This window comes from Mus caroli, unplaced genomic scaffold, assembly GCF_978045245.1.
Source record: "Mus caroli unplaced genomic scaffold, Mus_caroli_1 scaffold_18, whole genome shotgun sequence".
NCBI classification, from domain to species: domain Eukaryota; kingdom Metazoa; phylum Chordata; class Mammalia; order Rodentia; family Muridae; genus Mus; species Mus caroli.
In genome coordinates, this window is record NW_028227273.1 from 27901011 (window position 1) to 27926834 (window position 25824).

Consider the following 25824-nt stretch of genomic DNA (forward strand, 5'->3'; position numbering starts at 1 on the left):
ATACATGTTATGAATGCACCATTTTTGTACCCAGGAGCGATGTGTGTTTGTAGTAACCAAAATCAGTTATGTGTCAAAAGAATATATTTATCAACAGATCCAAATATATTTAATATTCTTGGGAAAATAAGAAGCCAGATATATACGCACTTAAATATTTCATTTTACTTAGCCATCAAGAAGATTCTGGAAGCTACATTAGGCAAATTTACAGAAAAAAAATTCAGGAAATAGAAGTTGTCAGGATGACTTGCTGATTTAAATCAAGTTTATTTTTTACAATCTTAAGCATCTATCAAATATGATATCGGACACACTGGAATCCTACAGCAGTTTATCAAACTCATGCTACTAACTCAGCAGGTTTTACTTATTAATTCGTGTTTTTACAATTTAGCCAACAGCATTACCAAATGTCTAAGTCACGTGCCCTTGAACATTTGAATTCTTACGTAAGAGCTGCCTTCCAAAGCCGTCCTGATAGGGTTCTGCTGCTAATTTGGTGATGATGCCATCTAGAGGTGGGGAACAATCACATATGTGTCATATCCATAGCTATTTATGTGCTTCAGTGGACAGATACAAAAGCATCATTCTAAGTTTTGTCCATGAACCGGATATAAACACAGGCACACACACACACACACACACACACACACTCACACACTCACACACACACACACACTCACACACTCACACACACACACACTCACACACACACACACTCACACACACACACACTCACACACTCTCACACACACACACACTCACACACTCACACACACACACACACTCACACACTCACACACACACACACACTCACACACACACACACACTCACACACTCACACACACACACACACTCACACACACACACTCACACACTCACACACACACACTCACACACTCACACACACACACACACACACTCACACACTCACACACACACACACTCACACACACACACACCTACTACTACTACTACTAATCATTGGATACATGTGTATAAAAGTGGATTCTAATCTTTGTTTCATTTTATGTTGTCATCTAAATTGTTTCTGTCAGATAAAAGAAATGACTACTTGCTCAATATAAGGGCTAAAATGTCTCATCAATCTTCTCTTGTGTGATGTGTGCTCCTTGTAATTGTGAGCTAAACTTTGTCTCCAATTAGCCTTTTCTTTTCAACCTCAGACACTTGTGTTTGGGGGCATCTCTGAGTCCACTGAGAGCCTAGGAGGTAGCAGGAGAGGGCTTCACTTTCCCTAACTCATTGAAGGTCCGCAATGGAGGAGAGTTGGGGAGAGGAGCCACTTTGATGTTTGAGTTTTGTGGAAGAAGCTGTTGGGGATCTAATTTCTCCTTAGTTGATCATATCAGCAAGAATGGTGTGCTGAGTCAGTATGCAGTGATATGCAGTCAGCAGGGGCGTGAGAAGGGGGCATTCAGTCATCCCAAACTTCCTGAGCGGAATCTAGAAAACAGTCAGTACCTCACTCCGAGCAGAGGATCTTACCGTATGGAAATGCCCTCCAAAGGAGGAGACCAGGAGATTGACTTGGATCTAGGGAGTATGTGCATTCAAACACACCCATTAAGTGTTCACCCTTTACATAAAAGTGTCCCAGAGGCTCCCCAGAAGTTGAAGTCCTTGCCCCAAAGATAGCTCGGGGAAATGAAAGAAAGGACCCAGGCTGTCAAAAGGCCACAACACAGACAGTTGAGAAAGACAGGGGAGGATTTCCCAGACAAGATTCTTTCTGTACACACGACTGAACCCTCTATGGGCTGGCAATACTTGGTAGGATGCTGCTTACAAATAGGATGCCTATGTTCTAGTTTCTTTTCATAGCTTTGATAAAACGATCTGACTAAAAGCAACATATAAGAGAAGGGTTTATTTCAGCCTGTATTTCCTGGTCACTGTCATTCCCTTGAGGGAAGTGAGGGCAGAGTGCATGCTATACTGTGCAGCAGGGCCTTCAACCAAGGAACCCTTCACAGCCAAGGAAGTGTGGCATGTGGCAGGAGCCAGAGGCATTGCTCCATGCTAGCTAAGATCACTCTGGCTGGATCATTGGTCTGTGCTTAGATAGCTTTCTGATTAATGCAGAACCCCCTGCCTAGGAATGGTGCTGCCCACAGTGGGCTGTACCCTATTCAGCTGAGAAATAATGAAGGCAGTCTTACATAGATATGCCCACAAGCCAATCTGATTGAGGCAATTTCTCAACTAAAGCTCCACTCAGCTGATAGTAGGCTGTGTCAAGTTTACAAGGAAGGCTAACCTAGTACACTTAGAGAGTACCACATATGTGCTCTTTGACCATAAGCTCTGCCTCTACAAATGGCTTGCTATTTCAAGCCAGCTCATACTGTGGTCTGTTGGCCTGTTGGCCTGTTAAAACTCCATTGTTATTATTAGAGAAATTTGGCCCTCTGTAGTTAATGTATATTGGGTGCTTCCCTCACATTTGAATCTAGTCCCTGCTTTCTATTACAGAGAAGACATGGGTAACTGATACCCAGCATGCAAACCCATTTCAGTGTGACCCTCACTAAGTAGACTGGAAATACCTCTAAATGCTCACCATATAATATTTAATAATCATCATTGTCATCATCAGATCAATATCATCTAAAGGGTCTTAGAAGCAAGGAATAGGTCTATATGAGAATATGTGTACATCATCCTTGAGTGGAGCTCTTGATTATGAGGAAATATGGAAACACTTTGTCAGACATCTACTTCTAGTGTCCAGCTCTTCCTGTAAAGGCACAGCTGAGATTATAGTGTACACAAAACCCCCTAGGAACAATCATGTATTGAGATCCCTTTAAAAATTTAGAGTATCTTTGTATATGCATAACCTTGGGAATGAGGCATGAGTCAAAACTTGGGATTCCTTCCTGTTAGTCTATCATTCACATGTATCAACTAGAGGTTTATACTGTTTCATACATCATATAGGTTTATACATGTCTCATATACCATATAGGCTTCCTATATTGTGCTCAGAACGTCAGTGCTTGTGTGCTTGTGTGAATGTATGTATGTGAGTGTGTATATGTATAGGAGAAAAACAAAATGTTTGGGGATATGTGTGTATGTGTGTGTGCACGCACAAGTGGATGTGTGTGTGTGTGTTTGGTAAGAAACACAGTAGTGATCAATTTCTTTGATAAGAAAATACCTCTTCATTTTCAACATCTCAGTAGTCTTCCTGCTCTTTATTAACACTGGGGCCCTTTGATAAGATTAGCCTAAAATAATTGCTATAATTTTTTTAATTTTTAATATTTTTTATTACATATTTTCCTCAATTACATTTCCAATGCTATCCCAAAAGTCCCCCATAGCGCTCCCCACTTCCCTACCCACCCATTCCCATTCTTTTGGCCCTGGTGTTCCCCTATATTGGGGCATATAAAGTTTGCAAGTCCAATGGGCCTCTCTTTCCAGTGATGGCCGACTAGGCCATCTTTCGATACATATGCAGCTAGAGACAAGAGCTCTGGGATACTGGTTAGTTCATCATGTTGTTCCAACTATAGGGTTGCAGATCCCTTTAACTCCTTGGGTACTTTCTCTAGCTCCTCCATTGGGAGCCCTGTGATACATCCAATAGCTGACTGTGAGCATCCACTCCTGTGTTTGCTATAATTTTTATGTAGTAAAAAATTGCAAAGTCAAAGGTGAGGGAGCAAAATTGGAAGAGAAGAATTCTGTAGCAGAAGTTGAAACCTCAAACAAACAGCTCTAAAGGTCATGCGCCTGTGGTTTTACTAATGTTACTAACATGCATTCAATACAATGTTACAACCCTGAGTCCACTGTGGGAGAGGCAGTGACACCAAGCTCCACCTGCCCTTGCTATCACAGCCACCGGAGGTCCCAGGACAAGCTGAGAGAACAGTGGGGCTTTGTGGAAGGACAGTACTGCTGGGATTCCTCAGCGACTGTGTGGGACAGGGACTGTTAAGACAGGCAAAGAAGATGGGGGAGGGTGGCTTAGGGCAGAGAAGATGGGGGAGGGTGGCTTAGTGATCTGCCCTGGGCGTTGGAAATGGAAATCTTTACTAGTCAGGTCTCCCCATAGGAGTAATAGAACTCATGAGAGTGTTTCCTGGAAAAGCCTCTGACGGGTAAACTCCAGGGCTGCCCTTTTGATAAAAAGAAGGCCTGGATTTTCCGGTGCCTCCAGAACAGGGTAGAAAAGACAGTTGCCTTACGTAAGCTTTTTCAGATGTCTTTAAAGACCAAAGAATTATGTTATTCGTGAGTAAGGAGCAATTCGATTGAGTCAATGAAACCTTTCTTGGGATTGTAAGTTAATAAATTAGTACCAAGCAAGAGTGGTCCATCATTACACTGCTCTGTGAGGGCCCATTTAGAACATTTCGCATACTAAGCGTCAGGAATGCGGTGAATGATTGCTGGCCTCCAAATAATAATGAGCTTTTCCTGTGCTGCTGGTATTAAAATTCATTGTTCTTGGTTTGCAACGCACTTCCAGTTCTAATTAGGTTCTGCTTGGGCTCATATGAGTGTCAGTTTACAGTCACGGGGTCCCCAGACTAGGACACCATTCTTCAAAACAATCTATGCACAGCTTGAAGGTCCACTGGCAGGGAGGGGATACATGAAGGTAAATTATGAATTCATTCTGCTTATTATCCGGCTTTAATGCCCCTAACAACTCCCTTCTTGCTCTGGCCTCTTTCCCTATCTTGGACTTTGTCATAGCAACAGGAGAATCTTTTCCTGATAAAAGTTGCCTGGCATCCAAGTCTGGACTAAGTCTAATTTCTGACACCTAGTTTTAAGTGTGTTGCAGAGATTAGGGTGTTCTCCTCTGACTGAGCAGGGCTGTCCTTTATGGATACAGCTGCCCCATATTGACACACGCCTCGGGAGACAGCAGTGCTTAGCCTTTAGAATCATTTGGATTTCTTGAATTAGAAATAAGAATCAGCAAACTTTCCCGGCTCAGGCAAGCCCAGCATCATCCACAGTGTGTCTATCAGGATAGTATTTTTGGTAGCTGGGAAATATTACAGAGGGAATGTTGCATACCAATTAGTTGTATTAAAATATATATTATGCACAGTTCTGTTTTTGGGTTTCAGAGTTTCCTTGACAACATCATTTAACTTCTTACTGTTCTTTTCACATTGCGGGTATAAATATCTAATATGTTTTTGTTCAAAACATCAATTAGGCGTCAGTATAATCTTTATTAATACAGATCTGTTATTACAAGGAGACTGCTGCGCTACTGTAATTTGCCCAGCAGGAACAATGAAATATCTTCTCTTTTGCTTCTATCCCAGATTGCCTGGCTTTTCTTCTTCTTCTCTCTCTCGCTCTCTCTTGTTTCACAAAGCATACATATCAAAATCCTTCCATGATACCCTTTGAAATAACATTGCAAAGAGCTTTTCCTCAATACATAAACAATGGGAAGGTCCGGAGTGGGAAATGTATCAACTAGTTACAACTGGGTGTTCTGGTTACAGGTTCCCTTATAATTTCTTGACTTCTTTTTCCCCATGTAGCAAGAACTCCCCACTTCCTGCGGATTCAGAATGTGGAGGTGAATGCCGGCCAGTTTGCTACCTTCCAGTGCAGCGCCATAGGCAGGACAGTGGCTGGGGACCGGCTCTGGCTGCAGGTACGTGTGTTCACCACCTTTCACTGTCCTGGAGGAGGAACTGGAGACACCAAAGCCCTCTCTGTTTTAGAAGCTTCTTCCCACATCGGTTATGTCTCCAGGTTTCCAAGCTTGCTGCACACGTCCAGCCGTTTTCCCATCTTTCTGGAATTCCCGTTTTCCTTATTGCTCTTTCTCAGTGATCTCCTCCTACAGGTTTTGTCAAATTAGATTTAGCAAAAAACCTTAAGTTCAAAACTATAATGCCTTTCTCCCCTGAAGAAAAACAACCAAGGGATCCTCCCCCATGTCTGTTTGCCTGTTTTTTCTTGCTTTCTCTCTCTGTTTCTTTACCCCCCCCCCCACAGTCTCCCTGTCTCTGTTGCTCTCTCTCTCCTCCCATCCCCCTCTGTCTCTCTATGGCTCCCCCAGTTCCATCTGTCTCCCTTTGTCCCTCTGTCTCTGTCTCTCTATATCTCTGAACGCCTTCTTTTCCCTCTCCCCCTCCCCCTCCCTCATCCCTCTTTCTCTCTCCACACACGGGACGAAGAGAGGAGAGCTCGCTTTGTACGCCTTTCTGTAGGATGAATTTCTAAATAATTCATATCAGGAATCCATGTAAAAATTAATAGCACTTCTTTGAATTTCAAGCATTTAAGTTATGCACGGATCCTCAAATAAGCATGGTCCTTGAGGCTTCAGCTCTTTAAGTCCTGCCCTATACATTTCTGCATGGCAGTAAGTTGTTTGAGCCCCTGCCCACCCTGGGATGTTGTGACAGATTGAGTGGATCCCAGTGACTGGCTCCTCATCCACAGAGCACCTGGGAGGGGTGGTGTTCTTCTCATTGGTGAGCTCCATTCATGGCTCTTCGTGCTGAGCTCCAATCACAGTGCTTCTCCTTGCTGAGCCCCAATCGCAGCTCTTCTTGCTGAGCTCCAATCACAGCACTTCTCCTTGCTGAGCCCCAATCGCAGCTCTTCTTGCTGAGCTCCAATTGCAGTGCTTCTTGTTTCTTTTCGGTTTTAATCTACAGCCCGCTCATTCCTCAAATCTCCTAGAGTACTTTCTCCCCTTCTTCTTTCCTGCTTTCCTTAAGTTCTTTGCAGAGTTCTAGTTATTTGTTTTTGCAGTGCTGGGACCACATTCCCATCCTTATGCATGCTATACCTGTGCTAGGCATGTGCTAGATATGTGTTAGACCTGTGCTCCCCCAGAGACACAACCCCAGGTCTTTAAATATTTCTACTTTATTATTTATAATTTCAAATTTGCTACCAAGCTAAAGTACTCTATGTTTTAACCCTTCTGTGTCCACTGTCTCAAAATAACAGGCTTCCATTTTATCTTGTTTCACTTCCTTCTCCGTCCCGTCTCTGACTCTTACTGTACTTTTCACTTCTGTGATAGCCTGACAATGGTGAAGTGTCACATTTATATGAATTTGAAATACTTTAACCCTTTTAATCAACACAGCTTAGCTGGTTATTCATGTTGTCCTCTTTTCCGGAGGAAGTGACTAGTAGTCAAACGTATTTTTCCAGGATGAGGCCACGATGAACTATCAGATGGTAATGTGTCTGAGGAGGAGGCCACCTTGCCCTTCTGGCTGATGTCACACGCCCTCCTTTTTTTTTCTTCTTCTCTATATCCTAACTTACTTCCAGGAAGTAGGGATACGTATAGAAGTTTAAAATTACATGTTCTAAATCCACCCTTACTTTTTTTATTTGTTTCTGAAAGTTTAGTAATCGTTACTTTTAAAAGCTTTTTGTCGCACTTGAAGATTGATATAAGCATTTAGCTTTTTTCTTTTTATCCCACGCCTCAGTTATTTTAAATTATTGTGCTAGGGGATATCAGATTATTGCCTGAGTGGGTGGATGTTTGTGTTAATGAGATCCAGATCGGTTGTCTGTTGTGCTTGATGAAGGAGATAGACATCTTTTATTGACATTTTCCACAAAGCATTTAGCACCTTTTAAAAATGACACTATTCTTTTTGTTGTTGTCTGTACAGTTCTTAATTATTCATGGAAAACGACTTCGCTGCTCTTGTTTCATGTGTGCACACGACTTGGGAGGAGACAATGAGAAGTGTGAGCTCCCAGGTTCAGGAATAATCCCAGGGACTCCCTGTCACATCAAGGACAACATTGGCTCTTAGATTTTACAGATATCCCAGACCTGGCAACCTCTGTTTCAGATGGATTACTTTGGGATTCCAATCTTTAATCCATTACAGGTTTCTCTGTGTAGCCCTGGCTGTCCTGGAACTCACTTTGTAGACCAGGATGGCCTCAAATTCAGAAATCTGCCTGCCTCTGCCTCCTGAGTGCTGGGATTAAAGGTGTGCGCCACCATACCCGGCTGAAATGTTCATTTTAAACAGTGTTTAGCTTGTTATAAGGAGACAACTGATTTTTATTTTAGGAGACAGAGAGCTATCTTGCTGTAGACCTTTCCATCCTGCCTCAACCACAGAATTACCTTGGGAGACTTAGGAATTTCAGGCCTACCTTCAGATTCTAATATAATGGGTCTGAAGGAGGGCCTATCCTTCAGTTCTTCATCAAATCTTGTCCAAGTGATTCCATTGTGAAACAAGGTTGGAAAGTAAATAATCTGAAGCAAAATCCAATGGTATAGTAAATTGGAATGAAAAGGTGAACATATTATATAACTGGTCCTTAACAGTAGTCCATGGGTGTCCTGAAATTTGTGGTAAGGAAGCCTGTATATGTAACAGTCCTCAAGTGTCATCCTTGTATAAAATGTTGTAGCATTTGTGTGTGACCTGTATACATTCTCTCACATACTGAAAGAATGTCAAGATAGCTTACAACAGGTAGTACAGTGTCAGGGGCTGTGCATTGGTAGCTGTGCTGAGTTTGTCAGGGGCTAATGACAAGGACAAAGCCTGTGTGTTATCAGGAAACAGTTTCCGTTTCCTAACATAGTTGCACTGTAGAGCCAGGCTGATCTGGAACTTGCTATGTAGCCCAGAACATTTTTCTTCTTCGGCTTCCCAAGCGCTAGAACTAGAGACACGAGCCATTATCTGGCTTTCAATTTATTTTTGATTTGTGGATTTTGTTTTTTGTTTTTTTCAGTGCTCGGGTGCAGAGCCTGTAGGAAGAGTATGTACTTAGACACCTTGGCATGCTTTTCTCATCAGGCTTTCTCTACAAGGCCTCTATTTTTCAGATTCTGATAGACTCTTTCTCATATTGATAACTCCATTACTGTTTGACTCCAGGATGTTGCCCTTTTCATTTTTCAAGATGTCTTCTACTACTACTACTACTTTTTCTTCTTCTTCTTCTTCTTCTTCTTCTTCTTCTTCTTCTTCTTCTTCTTCTTCTTCTTCTTCTTCTTCTTCTTCTTCTTCTTCTTCTTCTTCTTCTTCTTTCTCCTCCTCCTCCTCCTTTCTAATTATCTGCCTTTGCCATGCTTGAAACTCTCCTGTACTCATGTGCCTAGGCCAAGATGGGACACAATAGCCATAGAATTTACATGACTCTGGATTTTTAAGTTATCAATACTTTTTCTTGCTCTTGGGATGCTATTTGGTTTGTGACTCTTGTGATGATCAAGTAATTCTACTGTTAAATTATAGTTGAGTAGACATTTTGTGGGAAAGTATTTATTTCATGAGCAGTTTAGGGAGAAGATCCAAACTCAAAACATTAAAATATTGTAAAAATCACTTTTAGCCTTTGTGCATAAGGTTTATCTGAAATGTAACTGATTTTACTCTGTAGACCTGGATGACTTTTTTTTCATTATTTTATGTGCATATTTACACGTTTGTGTACATGTATGCATATGTATATGCAGCTGCCTGTGCACTTGTATGTGGGTGTGTAAACCTGTGTGTATGTGCATGTGTGTAACTGTATGTTAGTATGTGTTCATGTGTGCACATATTGTGTGTATGTGTATACATGTCTGTGCATGCATGCCTTTGTGTGTATATGTATGCATAAAAAGCCCAAAGCTGATTTGATATGTCTCCTTTGATCACTACCCACTGTATTTATTGAATTGCGGGCTTTCCTGAAACCACAAATTCACCAGCTTTAGCTAGTCTAGTTTGCTCAGTGGATCCCCTAGCCTTGCCTTCTGAGTGCTGAGAGTATAGGCACCTGCCATGACTGCCTACCTTTGGCATGGTTTCTGGGGACCCAAACTCTAGTTCTCATACTTGCAAGTCCTATATCCTCTCAGCCATTTCCCTAGCCCTAGATCTCACTATCAATAATTCTGTATGCAAACATCACAAACCTGAGCCAATCTCAACACTAAGTTCCAAACATTTCTAATGAGGGATACTCCACACGCAGTGCCTCTGACACTTTAGCCTTTATAAAAAGGGTCTTCTGCATGTCAACGCTCCAGGATCTTAACATTCTGAGATCCAGGCACAAAATGGGATGAGAAAAAAAATATCTTCTAGCTTTCTCTGTGCTGTACATCTCCCCAAGGAGTAACACAAGATCTAGAAATCTAAGATAAATGTTTACTTAGGGGCACGCGCTTCATATACAAATATACATGGGTACGTACAAGGGTAGTCATGAGCAAACACTTTGATTGCTATGTGGCAGCCTTTAGAATGTCGCAAGGAGGAACTGGGCACAGAGTTTCTAGGGTCCCCTCTGATTACATCTGTTTGACAGATAAGGGAGGTGCACTGTCAGTCACTGGGGGTCACCTGCATAGATACGAACAGTGAGAACTTGCTGCACTGCTGTGCACGTTGAACTCTGTGCTATCCTCTCTGCAAGGTAGGGTAACAGGCATTGCGTACAACATTCAAAGATTCTGACTGTGACCCTGTCACATCAGGAACATCAAGGAACCACCCTGACCTTAGGAGAAATATCCATGTGTATTACAGGTACATGTTGAGCCACACCTAATGAAAGGTCCAAGTTTTTGATGGTTTGACACATACTTTAAATATCCCCTTTGTTGTAGTTATCACAAACTTTTAATATATCTGATGAAATATAAGTAAAGAAAAATGTTAAAGATTTTATTTTTGTGTATGTGCATGTGTTTGTGTGAATATATGGCATTTGTGCCCTGCTGCCCTCGGAGGCAGAAAGAGCTTTTCAGGTCCCCTGGAGCTAGAGTTGCAGGCAGTTGTAAGCTAGTATCTGTGGCACTGAGAACCAAACTTGAGTCCTCTGGAAGATCAGGAAGGGCTCTTAACTGCTGAACTCTGTAGCTCCTAAAAGAGACTTTATTTTTTATCACTGACAGATGCATCTCCTCTTGGGGATGTGGTTCATATCATCCTCAAGTATGCATTCGGTGGGTAGAATTTTTCCAAAACACAGAACTGTAAAATAAACTCAGTAGGGTGAGCACCCATCTTCCTATCTGCAGAGTCTTAAAGCCAGCATTCTGGACACAGAGATGTTGGGATCTGAAGTTCTTGGTGGTGCTTGGTAGATGTTGTCAGATATAGACGTCTATGCATTTAATATGGTGTTTTACCATACAGAACACTAAAATTATTTAATTTTATGTAATTATTATTTAAATTATTATATAAATAAATATATTATATATTATAATTGTAAAATTATTTAATGTTTATGTAAGCCGGGCATGGTGGCACACGCCTTTAATCCCAGCACTCAGGAGGCAGAGGCAGGCAGATTTCTGAGTTCAAGGCCAGCCTGGTCTACAAAGTGAGTTCCAGGACAGCCAGGGCTATACAGAGAAACCCTGTCTCAAAAACATCCAAGTACTCAAATGTGACCTTATTTCCTATTGTTACACCAACTTTTGATCACTTTTCTAGCCTGATTTTGAGAACATCTCAGACAATGTATATGTGTTTATATGTGTACTCATACGTGCATTCTCTCTCTCTTTCTCACACACACACATATACACACACACACACATGCATACATATGATGATGGGAAAACCCCTAAAATTTAAAAAAATGCTCTAATATTTTTTCATATATAGTTTAGTTCTTTTAATGTTTCTATTTTTTTTATGAATTCTTTTTAAGCTGCTGATTGTATTATATAGTCATTGACTCTTAAATCTATGTATGGCTGTATGAACCCTTGATGTTTAAGTGAGCAAAAATGTTTTTTTAAATGATTGTATGGTATTCATCAGTACTTAGAAGTAGAAAAGGAAATAAGATTTCATTATGAGGGTCAGCAGGATTGCTCAGTGAATTAAAGTACTTGTCACCAAGCCTTGTGCCATGAGTCTGGGCCCCCTAGCCCCACATGCTGGAAACCGAGAACCCACTCCTACAAAAATTGACCTCGGACCTGGGCATGCATTCCACGGTACCTGTGCAGAAGCACATGCGAGCACATGCCTGCCATCATGCACATATCTAAACCCTAAACAAAACTTAAAGAACACCCATGTAATCCAGCGCCTACAGTACCTGTCAGCCTCCTGCTGGTGCGGGGCTTTCTACTCCTTCATAGATGCAATGGCATCTCCAAGTGAACTCCAATGACCAGTTTATGGTGACACAAACATTTGGCATCTGAGATGCTTGCTTAGGACACCCCTGGCTTCTGTCCACAGGGAGGGTCTTTAGTATGAAGATGTATGTGTAAAGCCTTATGGGATCTTGTCTGCTGGTCTAGAATAGACAGCAGACATCAGGCAAAGTCATCACCGTGGATCCTGTTTGAAGCATCTGGGCAGCGTGCAGCGTCGTGTCTTTCCTAACATGTGCAGCGTCCTGTCTTTCCTGACTCTTTTCAGTCCCACCATTTCTCCATTTTAACACTTTCACTTCCTCAGAGTTGCATTTTAAAAAATGATCATTGTGGGACCTGATAAAGATGGTAGCCACACCCATCTAATATGGCCTCTATGTACAAGCTTACCATGGTAATACCCGAGCCAGAGCAGTGGCTGAATGAACACATCCCCGCCCCCCCCCTCCACATTTCACAGAAATCTCCTTCCATTAAGCTCCTATATTGAGAGTGCTTTCCTTAGAGGAAAAAACAAAAACAAAAAACCTCACTCGGAATTTAATTTTTTTTTTTTTAGTTGTTGGTCTAGAAATGGATATATTTTTTCGAGTTTGTTGTATGATTCTACTTATCTGCTCATAATCAAACCAACCTGAAAAAAAAGTGTTATATCTAAGTTTAAAAAATCATTTTTTTTTCTTCTTTTCTGAGCTCAGGTAATCTTAGATACTTTTAGAGAGGGGTGGGGGGATCTTGAGAGCTTGTGACTGAAATGATTCTCCCACGAGCAGCCTTTATCCACAGCAGAGTCCAGCGTGAACACATGAAGCATATTGCAGGAACAGCGCTTATATCACTGATTTCTATAGGTGCTAGGAATATATAGAGACATAGGTAGATAGATATAGGTATAGATGATATATATAGATAGATAGATGATATAGATGATATAGATATAGATGATATAGATATAGATGATATAGATATAGATGATATAGATATAGATGATATAGATATAGATATAGATATAGATATAGATATAGATATAGATATAGATATAGATATAGATATAGATATAGATATAGATATAGATATAGATATAGATATAGATATAGATATAGATATAGATATAGATATAGATATAGATGTGTGTGTATGTATGTATGTATGTATGTATGTATAATGTCATTTACAGAGCACTGCTGGAGGGTAGGCATTCTCCTGGGTGATGTTTGAGCTTTGATTTTTGGTTTGTGGGTTAATTTTGTCATTGATCCTTGCAGAACTTTGTACCCACTTGTAGAAGCCACAGCTGAGGCCTGGAGAACTCTGTTCTCTTACCTTGGGACACATTGGCACATTGTTGGTAATGAGCTAGGATTAATACTCAAGATACCCCTGTGTAGAAACTGTCTCTTAACCTGCAATGCTCTTTGCAAAGCACAGTGGGAAACCTAGACATTGTCAAGGATTCGTGACCTTTGTGAAGGAATTTAAGTTGCCAATTAAGTTATAATTTTTACCTTGTGTTTATGTGTGTCTGAGCAACCACGTGCATTGTTCTGGCATGTGAGGTAGGGCTGGTCACATACGGTCTACATTTTCTGGTGGCTTTTAGCTTCATTTATAGATAATGAGGGGAAAATCAGAACTGTATATCAGAACCGTTTCGTTATTAGGTATAAAAGCTACAAAATGATTTGTAAAGAGGTAAAATTATGGTTCCTTCAGCAAGCTTAACTCGAGTATTTTACACCATATATATTAAAGCATAAATTTAACATCACTTACCACATGGAAAGTACCAGGAGCAGAGAGAGTGGACTGTCTTCAGTTGCTATAGGAACCATTTACTGTCTAACTCTCTGAATGGTGAAAATCACATCCATTATTGTTTTAGTCGGTTACGCGTCTACAGCTGCATCCATTTGACAAATCTAAGTGTTCAGACAGAGACCGCCGAAAGCCCGCATCGTGTGTTGCAGTCTGGTGTGGTTTTGGATCACACCAATTTAAAGAGAAAGGCTTACGCTGTGTACCCCAAGAATATGTGAGGTGTCTAGGAAGATCCTGGAATGAGCTAATGACCCTTCATTTACTGATTTCATGTAACTTGGTCAAAGACTCTGATGCATATTTGGAATGCAGCTGCAGAAGTAGGGTTTGGGTAGGGGGTAGGGGGCTTCCTGCACAGCAGCCTTAAGGCTGGGGTTGGAAAGACTGGACTTTGAGTTTGGACAACCAGTCAGGATGGAGGGTAGCAGAGAGGCTTTGACATCTTCCACTGACCTAAGAAGTCTAATCCCCACAATGCTGTTTTTGTTTTTCTCAATGCTTATTATGGGGTTTTCAAGAATCGGAGGCTCTCCCATGAGAAAGCAAGGCAGGTGTGGCCCTCGCTCAGATTCCCCCAGGGGAACGCAGCAGATGGTAATAGCCTTTGTTGCTCCTCTGCAGTTTAGCTGTGTCTTAATTATCTAGCAGAAAAGGCCATGGGCTGGAGAAACTGGATTTGCTAAGCTATCTGGCAGAGGTTCCGTTTAGATCATGTAAACTCAATGGGAGAAACTGTTGCCTGCACTGATGATGGCCCTTAGTGGCCTCCATGGTAAGAGTGTCCTCAGCATCTTGCAGTGGGGCCTGCCTGAAAGTAGATAAGCACGACTCTTCCTGTTGTAGGGGATGGGATAATATCCAGTCCCCACCTGCATGACTGTGCAAGGTCCCTGCCTGTCATCTACTGAGCTCAACCGCTCTGAACAGTTCCAAAACGCCCGAGATTGATTAATTTAATCCAACTGCTACTCACTTCCCAGGCCTCAATTTCCTTCAGTCATCATCCCTGATTGTGGCATCTATATTCCCCAAAGCCTTGATGCGACTCCTTCTCGTGGTAAATCATGCTCATTTAGAAGTTCTTGAGTGAGCCTAGAGCCCAAAGAAGGTTGTAAGGATAATTCAAATTACTAGCAGTGCTTTTTTTCTGGCTTGATCACATTGAAATAAATACACTTTAAAAAGCTCTGGGACTCACAAAGGGCCACATTTAACTCAGCGAGGCCATTTCTTTGTGAGTCCTGTCATTATGGGCCTTTCATGAACCTTCACAAATGTTGGAGCTGCAGTCCTTTGACTGTCCCAGGCCATGTGATTTTCATGCTGTGCATCCTCTCTTGGCTGTCTTCCATGATGGGATGTATCACAAAGATCACACTACATCCCTGTTCTTGGTCACTGTGCACTGTGCTGTCTTTGTTAAGAGGCAGGGCAGCGGCGTTTAATGGGACTGCTTTTCATCTTACACCTGAGAAATATGGGAAGAAGTCACTTGAGCAACTTCCTAGCTTCACCCCAAGATGCGTTCTCATTGTTCAGCTGTTCAGATATAACAAGGAGGCCCTACCCAGATGGCCCGGACTTCTCGGTAGTGCCCCCGGTTTTAACACATTGTTCTGCCTAGTCATTTGCTGCCACAGAACAGGTCTCCAGGGAGAGGGACTTAGAAGTCGTGCAACTCCAACTGTTACAGGGATCAGAGCAGGCCACCACTCCTCACAATTACCAGCTAATTCCAGCCAAGGGAAGTAACGCTGGAGACCCAAGTGCTCCTGGAAATGAAATAATTTAATCCCTCAGTCTCTCCCTGAAAACCAGTTACAGTTGCAGTTTGGCCTTCTGTTCACATGTCAGGCAAGTGTGGCTAGGTCGGGAGACTTTCTATTTCTATGACTGTTTCTGTCTCTTTCAGCCAAAGGGGAAGTGCTCGGTGGTGGGATGTGCTAAGGGACCATTTTCTACAGCTCATCCACATTATAGAGTAATGACCAAGCTCTCTCCCTCCTTGTCTTCTCTCCCTCATCCTTTCTTCCATTAACCTAAATGCGGATGTTCCTCAAGCCTTCATCCATCAGTGGGCTCATCTTGAATCTCAGGTGCCTGTTGGACTTTTCTGACTCTTCAGCATCAAGGAGCAAGGAAGCTCACACTCATGTATAAAGTCGGCATTTCAGGGAACAGGAAGAAAAAGCCCCATCTGGAGAGTGGGTTTGTTTGCCCCCCTCCCCTCCTGCAGATCAATTCAACCTTTTCTGAAATTTCTCCTTTCGGTCTGTCCAGTCCCCCTGTCTGTGCCTTATCCTTCCCTCCAGGATTCCCTCTTCTGTTGCTTTTCCCACTCCTTTCAAACCCTTGATGCATCAGAGCTCAAGCCTGAGCACAGTTAGTTATGACCACGCCCCCCCCCTTTTTTCTCCTGGATATGTTTCGGGTTTTGGTTTTAGTTTTGTTTTTCCTTTTGCTCTTCCTCTGGCTCAAGCTCAATTCTTGCTTGAATCAGGAACCTTAGCTTTTGGTTCCAAGATGGGATTTACATACTTGTACAAGGTGATTGGTAATACCACAAGCATAGATGATATTCATCATCTGAGTGATTAATCTGTCAGATATTTAAGTATGCTCATGTAATCCCCCTCATTTACATCTTAGTGGTACCTACTGACTCTTTTCTGATAGAGGTTTCAGTACTCCCTTTTGAAAAACCTGCACTTGTATTTCCTAAGGATCATCTTTATCTTGCACACAGGTCAGCATATTGTATGACTTGGTGGCTAATAGGGATTTTTTTAATGTAAGTACTAATGTATTCACTGCAGAGTTCATAACATATAGTTCCTACATTCTTTTCATACTTGCTCCCCCCCAAACACACACTTTTTGTTGGTTTTAAATATGTGTGACTTCCTGGGTTTAACCAGGGCTATGGCCTTGGGCATGGGTGTGGAACTTTCCACTGGAGCATAGGTAACTCAATGGCTATGCTATGACTTAAACCAAAGGTTCCTGTTGCCTCAGTAGGCATGGTGTGTAGGAACTCCAGGGGACGACTGAGCTCCTCCCCAGTCAACGACTGGAGGTCTAGTCCCACCCAGGCTCTGGGCTCTCACCACATCTGCTATGAGGCTGTGATTACAATAGTCAGCTCATGTCCACAAGGCCTCCTTTCTTACTTGGCTCTCCTCCCCACTGTCCAGTTTCTACATTCTCTCTGATCCCTTTTCTGTGATATTCCCCTCAGACTTAGAGGAAGGATGGATACTCCCTTAAGGGCTGAACACTCAATAGCCATTTTTTAAAAATAATAAAAGTGAGATTAATTTTTTTATTAAAATCTTACCTAGTAAGAAAAATAATTTCATCCTATAAAAGCCACATGGTACCACAAAATTAAATAGAAGCATTCTGTTGGATATTTGGAGTTTCATAGTCAAAGTTCTTATTATATGAATATTTTATTCATCAGCTACCCAATAATATATAAGATACAAAAATGTCTGCAGAACTCCCAGAGTGTTTAAAGGAAGATAAACTTATCTGTGTGGGTTGGGGCATCATTTCAGATTTTACTTAACTTAAAATAAAACTTGACAATGAAAACAAATCTACAGTATACTAAAGTAATGATATTTGTCTCTAATTCATACAATTGTACAGCTTTTAAGTTGCCTTTTTAAAATTTTCAAATGGAAGCATTCAGGTTTTACCATTTATGAGTAATGGGGTTCACTTAATGTAACATAGTTATTAATGTAACATAGCATGTAGTATTACATTTCACTAATGTAACATATTTAAGGATGTTCCACATTGTAGCATGTGTCAGAACTTCCTTTTTCTGAAGTCAAATGCAATTCTCTTACCTGTGTGGATATCCCACTTGGCTCATTCATTCTCCCTGGAAGGTGAACTTGTGACTGGTGTTGCTCTGACCAATAACATCATGTCTCTGAGAAACTCTTTCAGCTCTGCATTCAAGCTAGTTCATGGGGTAATTTTAGTTTTAGTTTTTTTGCAGAATAGCAGTGTTTTTTGCAATGAATACATATCTCCAGCAGCAGTATGCAAGGGTCCCAGGTACTGCATCCAATCATCCCCAGCCACAGTGTGCACCTGCATCCATCCTGCACTTGGGATCTAGCATGTACCTAACAACAAGCTGTCTTACCTGGAGTGAACTGATATCACACTGTAGTTTTGACTTACATTTCCCTTAAGACTGGCAATGCTGGACATCATTTCATGTGCCACTTGGCCATTTGCATTCCTTCTTTACAGAAACACCTGTGTCTTATGCCCAATTTGGAATTGAAATTTTTGTAGTTGTTAATGGATTGTGGGATTTCTTGAAGTGTTATCAATTAAGTCCTTTCTCAGCTATATGATTTATGAATATTTCCAAAACTGTGGGCTGATCCTGTTCTTTCTCAGCAGTTACTTTTGTTTGCATATGTCTGAGTGCATCCTATTCATATGGGCATGTGTATGTGGTGTGTGTGTGTGTCTGTCTGTCTGTCTGTCTGTCTGTGTGTAAGCCCAATAACATTAAATGGTATTTTTGATTGTTCTTCATTTTCTGTGAAGGTAGGGTTTCTCTGCAATTAGAGCTCCCTATTTCTGTTATTCTGGCTATTCAGCCTGTTGCAGAGATTCTCTGTATCCCTGTATTGTGTATTCTGGGAATCTGAGCTCCAGTGCTGATGTGTGCACAGCAACACCTTAGCTCATTGAGCCATGTTACCATCCAACAAGTGATTCTTTCTGCACTGAAATTTGTGATTTTCATGCAGTCCTGATCACTTTTCTTTTGGTGCCTATGATTTATTTTTTTTTAATTTTTTATTAGATATTTTCTTCATTTACATTTCAAATGCTATCCTTAAAGTTCCCTATACCCTCTCTCCACCCTACCCCCCTACCCACCCACTCCCACTTCTTGGTCCTGACGTTCCCCTGTACTGGGGCATATAAAGTTTGCAAGACCAAGGGGCCTCTTTTGTCATTGATGGCTGACTAGGCCATCTTCTGCTACATATGCAGCTAGAGACATAAGCTCTGGGGGTACTGGTTAGTTCATATTGCTGTTCCACCTATAGGGTTGCAGACCCCTTTAGATCCTTGGGTACTTTCTCTAGCTCCTCCATTGGGGGCCCTGTATTCCATCCTATAGCTGACTGTGAGCATCCACTTTTGTATTTGCTAGGTGCCTATGATTTTTACTTCACAGTTTAAATAAAAACAACAACAAAAACCAACAGGGAAAGATGACATATTATTAATGTTTTCCCTTGATAGAGTATTATCTCTTGAGGTTAGTTCCTGCATGTGGCAAGGCTAAGAATGTACATTTTTTTTTATTTTTTAATTTTTGGCCAGTGCCTATCCAGTTTCTCCACTACCACTGTTGAAAACACCATTCTTTCTCATCCAAATCGTTTGATCATCACGATGCTCATCAGTGTGTGATACCTGTGAGGCTTCATATCTGGGCTTTTGGTTCCACTCCAGTGCCCTATGTCTGTCTTCCCTCATGCCAAGCCTACAATGTCTGGCTGATTGATGTTGTCTTCTACTAAGTTTTCGAGATCGAAAAGGATGTGACCAACTTTGAGAATTTGTTTTTGGCCTCACAATTTTGTGAATCATGTAGCTGAGAAGGGACTTGGGTTGATAACACTTCAAGGAACCCCACAATTCATTAACAACTACAAAATCTTCAATTACAAATTGGGCTAGCTTTGGGCTGAACTCTTGCCTTTGCAAGAGACTCAACATGACCTTAAATGTTTGCTCTGCAGCTCTGGGAAGTTAAGATCACAAAGTCTATATATCACACAAGTCACGCGGCACTTCAGTACCTCAGTGGCTGCTTGTCTTAATTTCTTAGTGCAACTGTAACAAATGAGCAGAAACTCCTGGGCTCCGTCACGTGTACTTCTGGGGACCAGAGGGCCTCAGTGGATAGTGACGTAGAGTTTGATTTCTTCTGCAAGTCCTTGGGGCCATCTGTGCTCTGCTCTTCACAGCCTCTTCCTCTACTTTCAACTTTCCAGTTTCCGCTTATGAGAACTTCCCATGGCCATAGGATACCCAGATAATACAGAACATCTTCTGTCCCTAAACTCTTGTTTTCATCATGTCTGCAAACTTTCTTTTAGCGTTGAAAGGAACACACTCTTACATCCTGAAGGCAGGAATATAGATGCTGTTGGAGGTGCCATTCTGCCTACCATAATCCTGATGAGTTGGCTGAGACTGTTAGCTGAGAGGCACCTCAGAAACCTCTGAGATATCCTTTGGTCAAAAGGACTAAGAGTGTTCAGTGGTGTGCTGTACATTTCAGATAGCAAGAGGAAGGTTAGCTGTCTGATGTTCAGCGGTGCAGGCTCTCCTGCCCCTGTGCTGTTTCTCATGAAGAAGCTGGGTTTTTCTGTGTGGTTAAGTATATGGGGAGTCTTTGTTTAAAGATTCCCTCTTGGGAGTTCATAGATGCATTAGCTTTGTGTGGAGCTCATGGTGTGAAGCTCTGCATTTTACAGATTTGCACTACAGCATAAAGGAAGAGTGGCTCCCAACTGCCCCTTCTCCAGCAAAAATATAAATGCAGAAGTAGGACCCTTCCCTTGGAGCCCACGGTAAAGCCTTGAGCTATGGTCAGGGATCAGTGTGCACCTGTTATGAAATGTTTTACAGGATCATTGTCAAAATGGGGGAAAAAAAACGCAGCTGGGCGGTGGTGGCACACACCTTTAATCCCAGCACTTGAGAGGCAGAGGCAGGTGGATTTCTGAGTTTGAGGCCAGCCTGGTCTACAGAATGAGTTCCAGGACAGCCAGGGCTACACAGAGAAACCCTGTCTCAAAAAAAAAATAAATAAATAAATGCAATTTTGACAAAATATATTTATTCTTCTGGGTCTACACTTAAATGAATAAAGCAATTGCCAATGCCCTGGGCTTTGGTTGTCACGCCGCTAGTAAATAAAACAAATGATTATGGGTACTCTGTCTTTCTGTTTCTTTTACTCATCAGCAAGCAAGAGATTATATTTTTTTTCAACTTGAAAGATGAAACATTTCAATTTTAAAGGCTGCAAGTATACGGTCTCTTCTATTTGATTTGATTTTGAGGTGTTTGTTACCAGAGATTAAGTGTGTGGAATTAAGAGAGAGACACTCTTTCTTTCTTTCTTTCTTTCTTTCTTTCTTTCTTTCTTTCTTTCTTTCTTTCTTTCTTTCTTTCTTTCTTTCTTCCTTCCTTCCTTCCTTCCTTCCTTCCTTCCTTCCTTTCTTTCTTTCTTTCTTTCTTTCTTTCTTTCTTTCTTTCTTTCTTTCTTTTTTGGTTTTTCGAAACAGGGTTTCTCTGTGTAGCCCTGGCTGTCCTGGAACTCACTCTGTAGACCAGGCTGGCCTCAAACTCAGAAATCTGCCTGCCTCTGCCTCCTGAGTGCTGGGATTAAAGGAGTGTGCCACACTTTTTCTTATATGTATTGTTAATAATAATATTCTCTCTCTCTCTCTCTCTCTCTCTCTCTCTCTCTCTCTCTCTCTCTCTCTCATTTTAGTGCTATTCGTTAGATCAAAGTTTTAAGTTTAGCAACACACACAATTCTAGATACATGAGGGTTTGTATCCTTGTGTTTTACTCTTTAAGTTATAAATAAAGCTGCTTTTATAGTTAATGCCAAAAAGAATGTATGTGGAACCCTTCTTCCCCACTCCTAATGTTTCCTTCCGAGTGTCAGGAACTCTGCTAGTGCAGCACTCCTGACAGCCCTCTCCCTGTCTAAGCAAGAGCTGCCTGGGAGGAATCACAGAGCATGTGGCTCAGCCCCTTCTTGGGGAAGCTAACTGCTATAGGAACACTGTTCCTCCATCCTGTGTGTTTTACAGCAGCACCTAGCATGTGGGGGCCCTGTGGTTTTCTAGTGACTGGGTGAGTGAGTCTCTTTCATTCTGTGCCTTAGCATTAGCAAGCCCATTGTTTCTGTACACTGCAGTCTGAAGCTGCCATCTCCAGGGTATCAAAAATAAAAGGTGGGGTTTTGACATCCTGCCTGCTTTTCTCCTGGAATTTGCTGCTGCTTTTGTTCAGGCCTTGGATGGGGATGCGTGGATGGCAGCTTCCTTGCTTTCATGCCTCACAACAGCCCTGAGAGTTAATTGAGGTGTCTCTCTGTGGGTGAGGAAAATGGGGGCCTGTAAAGACACAACACTTTGAATGGTGACATGTAACTTAGCACCCGAGTTAGACTGACCCCCAGATTCGCATAGGTTAAGATGACTGCCCCAGAGTATTACAGATCAATGCTTTTATGTTGGTTGGTTTGTGTGGTATAAGTCCCTGAACTATGAAGACGGACACGACTGTCACATAGCCTGTGTTTTCATGGCCGCAAGTGAAAACATTTTAGTGTAGCTTGCCTATCCAGCTTCCTCTTACTGCCTTCATGACAGCCCTTTTTCTGATCGTAATTGGCTTCCCTTGCTGTTTTGTGTGACTAGGATGATCTTCCCTTAATGAACCTTTGTCTGGCTACTTTCTTACCTACCCTCCATACGCACATTGCTTCTTCAGACCAGCCTGTCTTGTCCACAGCACCTGTGGGTGATCCACCTCGTGCCACCTTCCAGCCACCAGTTCCCTCCCCCTCAGGTTATCACTGGAAGATGTCTACCAGTGGCTCAGCATTGTGACTCTGGATGCACAGCTTGGCAAAACATGGGTTCTCAATGAAAAACTGGCCTAAGACTTGCCATCATATATAACCCTCCATCTTGGTCTGTTGCTCCATGCTAATAGAAATAGCATAGAGAAGATAGCAGACTTCCCGAGACCTATTAAGAACTGAATTTATAAATGTCCTTTCTGGCTTTTGCCTCTTGCCATGACTGGGTTTCCAAGAGTGTGTAAATAAAAGGCTAACTTGGTGTACAGAACTAGGAAAATACCTAAGTTCGTCAGAGTGGAACCATCCTCGTGGGGGCTGGAGAACACAGGACATGCAGAGAGACCTGCCTCGTTATATTTCAGAATCAGATATTTAGCAAGCATCCACTTCTGTAGGTTTTGTGTATCTGGGAAAAGCATTGTAAAACTTGGATTAGTCCTCTGGGTCCCTGCAGATGTGGTGAGGGTTCTACCTAAAAGAGATGATAGTGTTATCTTTGGTAATTGTTTAGTTGTTCATATAGAAACTGGGGTTAGTGACAGGGTAGTTCGTGACCTGATTTTGTCTTCTAACCAAAGATAAAAATGATAAGGTGTTATGAAGAGCCAAATATTTGTAGAAATCAAAGTAAAGCATTGTATATTTTTCTTTCTTCCCTGTTCAGCTCATTTAACTTAATATATTTAAAGGTTACAAAAGACACATTGCTACGTACTAAATTTTGGAAGCCTCAATCTTCATTTTGTTGATCAAGGCAGAATTGCTCTTTCTTATGGAGCAACTGCCCATAGGGATAAAGAGATAAAACAAGATTTGCATGAGTGTGCCATTGGTAATTGCCACCAGGTATCTGACTATCTTGATATGACAGCTGACCTTGCCCCTTTCTGCCCTTTCACTGATATAGGGAATTGATGTCCGAGATGCCCCTCTGAAGGAGATAAAGGTGACTAGTTCCAGAAGATTCATAGCCTCGTTTAACGTTGTAAACACGACCAAGAGAGACGCTGGGAAGTATCGCTGCATGATTCGCACAGAAGGAGGTGTCGGGATATCAAACTACGCAGAATTGGTAGTTAAAGGTATTTAATGTGTTTTTATTCCCCCACATAGTCTATTAAAATAGGCACGCTTACCTAGTTGTCTGCTCATTATTTGTTTATGCTCAAACTTATCCTGTCTGCCTCTGAATGGTAGTTTGGCGTTAGGCTATATTGATGGATTGCATTTTAAGTACAAATTTTGCATGTGAGCAATGCTTCCGGAAAATGCATGTGATTGATGCTGCTTTAGTAGCACACAGGGCAGTGCCTGTGCTCTCAACCAGGGTTGCTACCAGCTCTGGGGATAGAGATTACAACCTATAATTTTTTTTTTAAAGGAATGAATTTTTTTTCCCTCTGATAGAAAATCACTTAAAATGCAAATATTCACCAGGCCGGGTGTTTACGATAGTGAGGTTGTTAATAAAACGGAGCAATGTCTGTATAAAGAGCCCTGATAGATCATGGATGCTGTGTTGGTAACAGTGTCTTCGCATGCATAATATCCCAGTTAAGCTTTGTTCCTATATGCCGTGTGACTTGAAAATTGAGTATTATATTCAAGCCGGGGGGGCGGGGAGGGAGTGTGGATGAAAGGAAAAACAGAATGAAAATATTTTTTCTTTTCTCATTTAATGCATTTTATTTATTTATCTATTTTTTTTTTTGTGGGCAGAGAAGTTTATCCCATCAAGATACTAGTGTAACTTTTGGAGCCCAGATAGAATAATCTGAGCTTGTATGTGCACCATGCTGGAGTTTCAGGCAATCGTGATAGGGCATCCCCTTTTTTTCTTGGGGGAGACTAATAATGTCTCATATTTTATTTTCAATATTTCAGCAGTAAGGGATGGAGCATAAGATCTGTGTGTGATACCACCAAGCCTCTTCCTCAAGGCTATGCCTTCTATTTGTTGCCTCTCTTGAATATAGATCACAAACTTGATCACATCAAAGTGACAGTTCTCTTAATAGCCAATGTGTAGTTTTGAAGAATACTAGCTTTGCATGGTGGAACAAACTGAGCAGACATGGGCTGTGTTAGGGCCAAGGGGAAGTTCAGTGGCAGAAAGCACACATGTGTACACAGAAAGCTGATGGTGGGTAGGCATCAGGCCCTGAGGAGGAGGAGGACAGAGATGCTTCTATTGTCTGAGTTTGTTTCCATAATTTTTATTTGGGACTGCACAGCGGGGCCACCCTTCCAAAATTTTAAACTGTAAATGTCATGTCATTTATTTAACCCTCCATCCTTTCACAACATCCAGATTGACCCAGAACAGCTAGGTACAGCCTCCATTGTAAACACTATAGGGGGCTTGGGAATCCTGTTCCTGTGTGGTAGAGTCCCTGTCTCCTCTTGCTCAGCTTGAGAGAGACAATGCTAACTTATCAGTGACTCTATCATGACAGTCAGTCACCGTGGCACTGATGGATGTTCGGCAGAAGGAAGAACATGTTAAATATTTACTTGAGTCATATATTTTGCCACACCGCATTTTTATGTGCAGTGAAGTTTGAATTAGACTGCCAGGATGAAATTTTGAGTTGAAGGTTAAGATTCACAGCAGTACTAAAGTTCGTTGGCATTGCACAGACCCTGATCTGGTGAAGGTTCTTTAGAGAGTCAAGGTGCCATAGTGTGGAACAGACTTCTTATTGTGGATGGAATACCCGGAGTGCTCCCAGATGAGGTCGCTTCTTCCTTTTCCTCCTTTTCCCCTCTCCCCTTTCTTCTTCTCTCTCCATTCCACTCCCCCACCTCTCTGTGTTCTTTATACTTTACCCTTCACTCTCCATCTCGGTGTGAGAGGGTAGGGGAAGTTGTAGCAAGCAAGTCAGTATATGCCAGCATTTCAGCAGTAGCAGTAAGCAGGTCAGGGAAATAGGAAGAAAGGCCACTAAAAAGGCACAAAGTACATGTGGAAAACACCCTTGAGCAAAAACCACGAGATCATATGGTTTTCTTGGATGACAATCCATTACAGTACAAAATACATAATCTTTTTACATGATCTCATCCATCATGTGCAGTGCCACTCAGTGTCAAGGACATGCAGAATTCCTTCATTTGGTGCCTAGAGGGCCACTCAGCTATCATCTAACTAATAAGATGGGAGATGATTTATAGGTAAGATGGCCA

The 25824-nt window shown here is 41.8% G+C and overlaps 1 protein-coding gene across 4 annotated transcripts in view; it reads left to right on the top strand.

Moving 5' to 3' along the window:
* The window catches only part of Ptprm (protein tyrosine phosphatase receptor type M), a 688723-nt gene that overhangs the window by 284610 nt on the left and 378289 nt on the right, over nucleotides 1-25824 (top strand). For all 4 annotated transcript variants that reach the window (XM_029470944.2, XM_085832583.1, XM_085832584.1 and 1 more), the window contains exons 5-6: nucleotides 5560-5675; nucleotides 23546-23720. In XM_029470944.2, the coding sequence (XP_029326804.1) occupies nucleotides 5560-5675; nucleotides 23546-23720 (291 nt within the window). The remainder of the gene's footprint in view (nucleotides 1-5559; nucleotides 5676-23545; nucleotides 23721-25824) is intronic.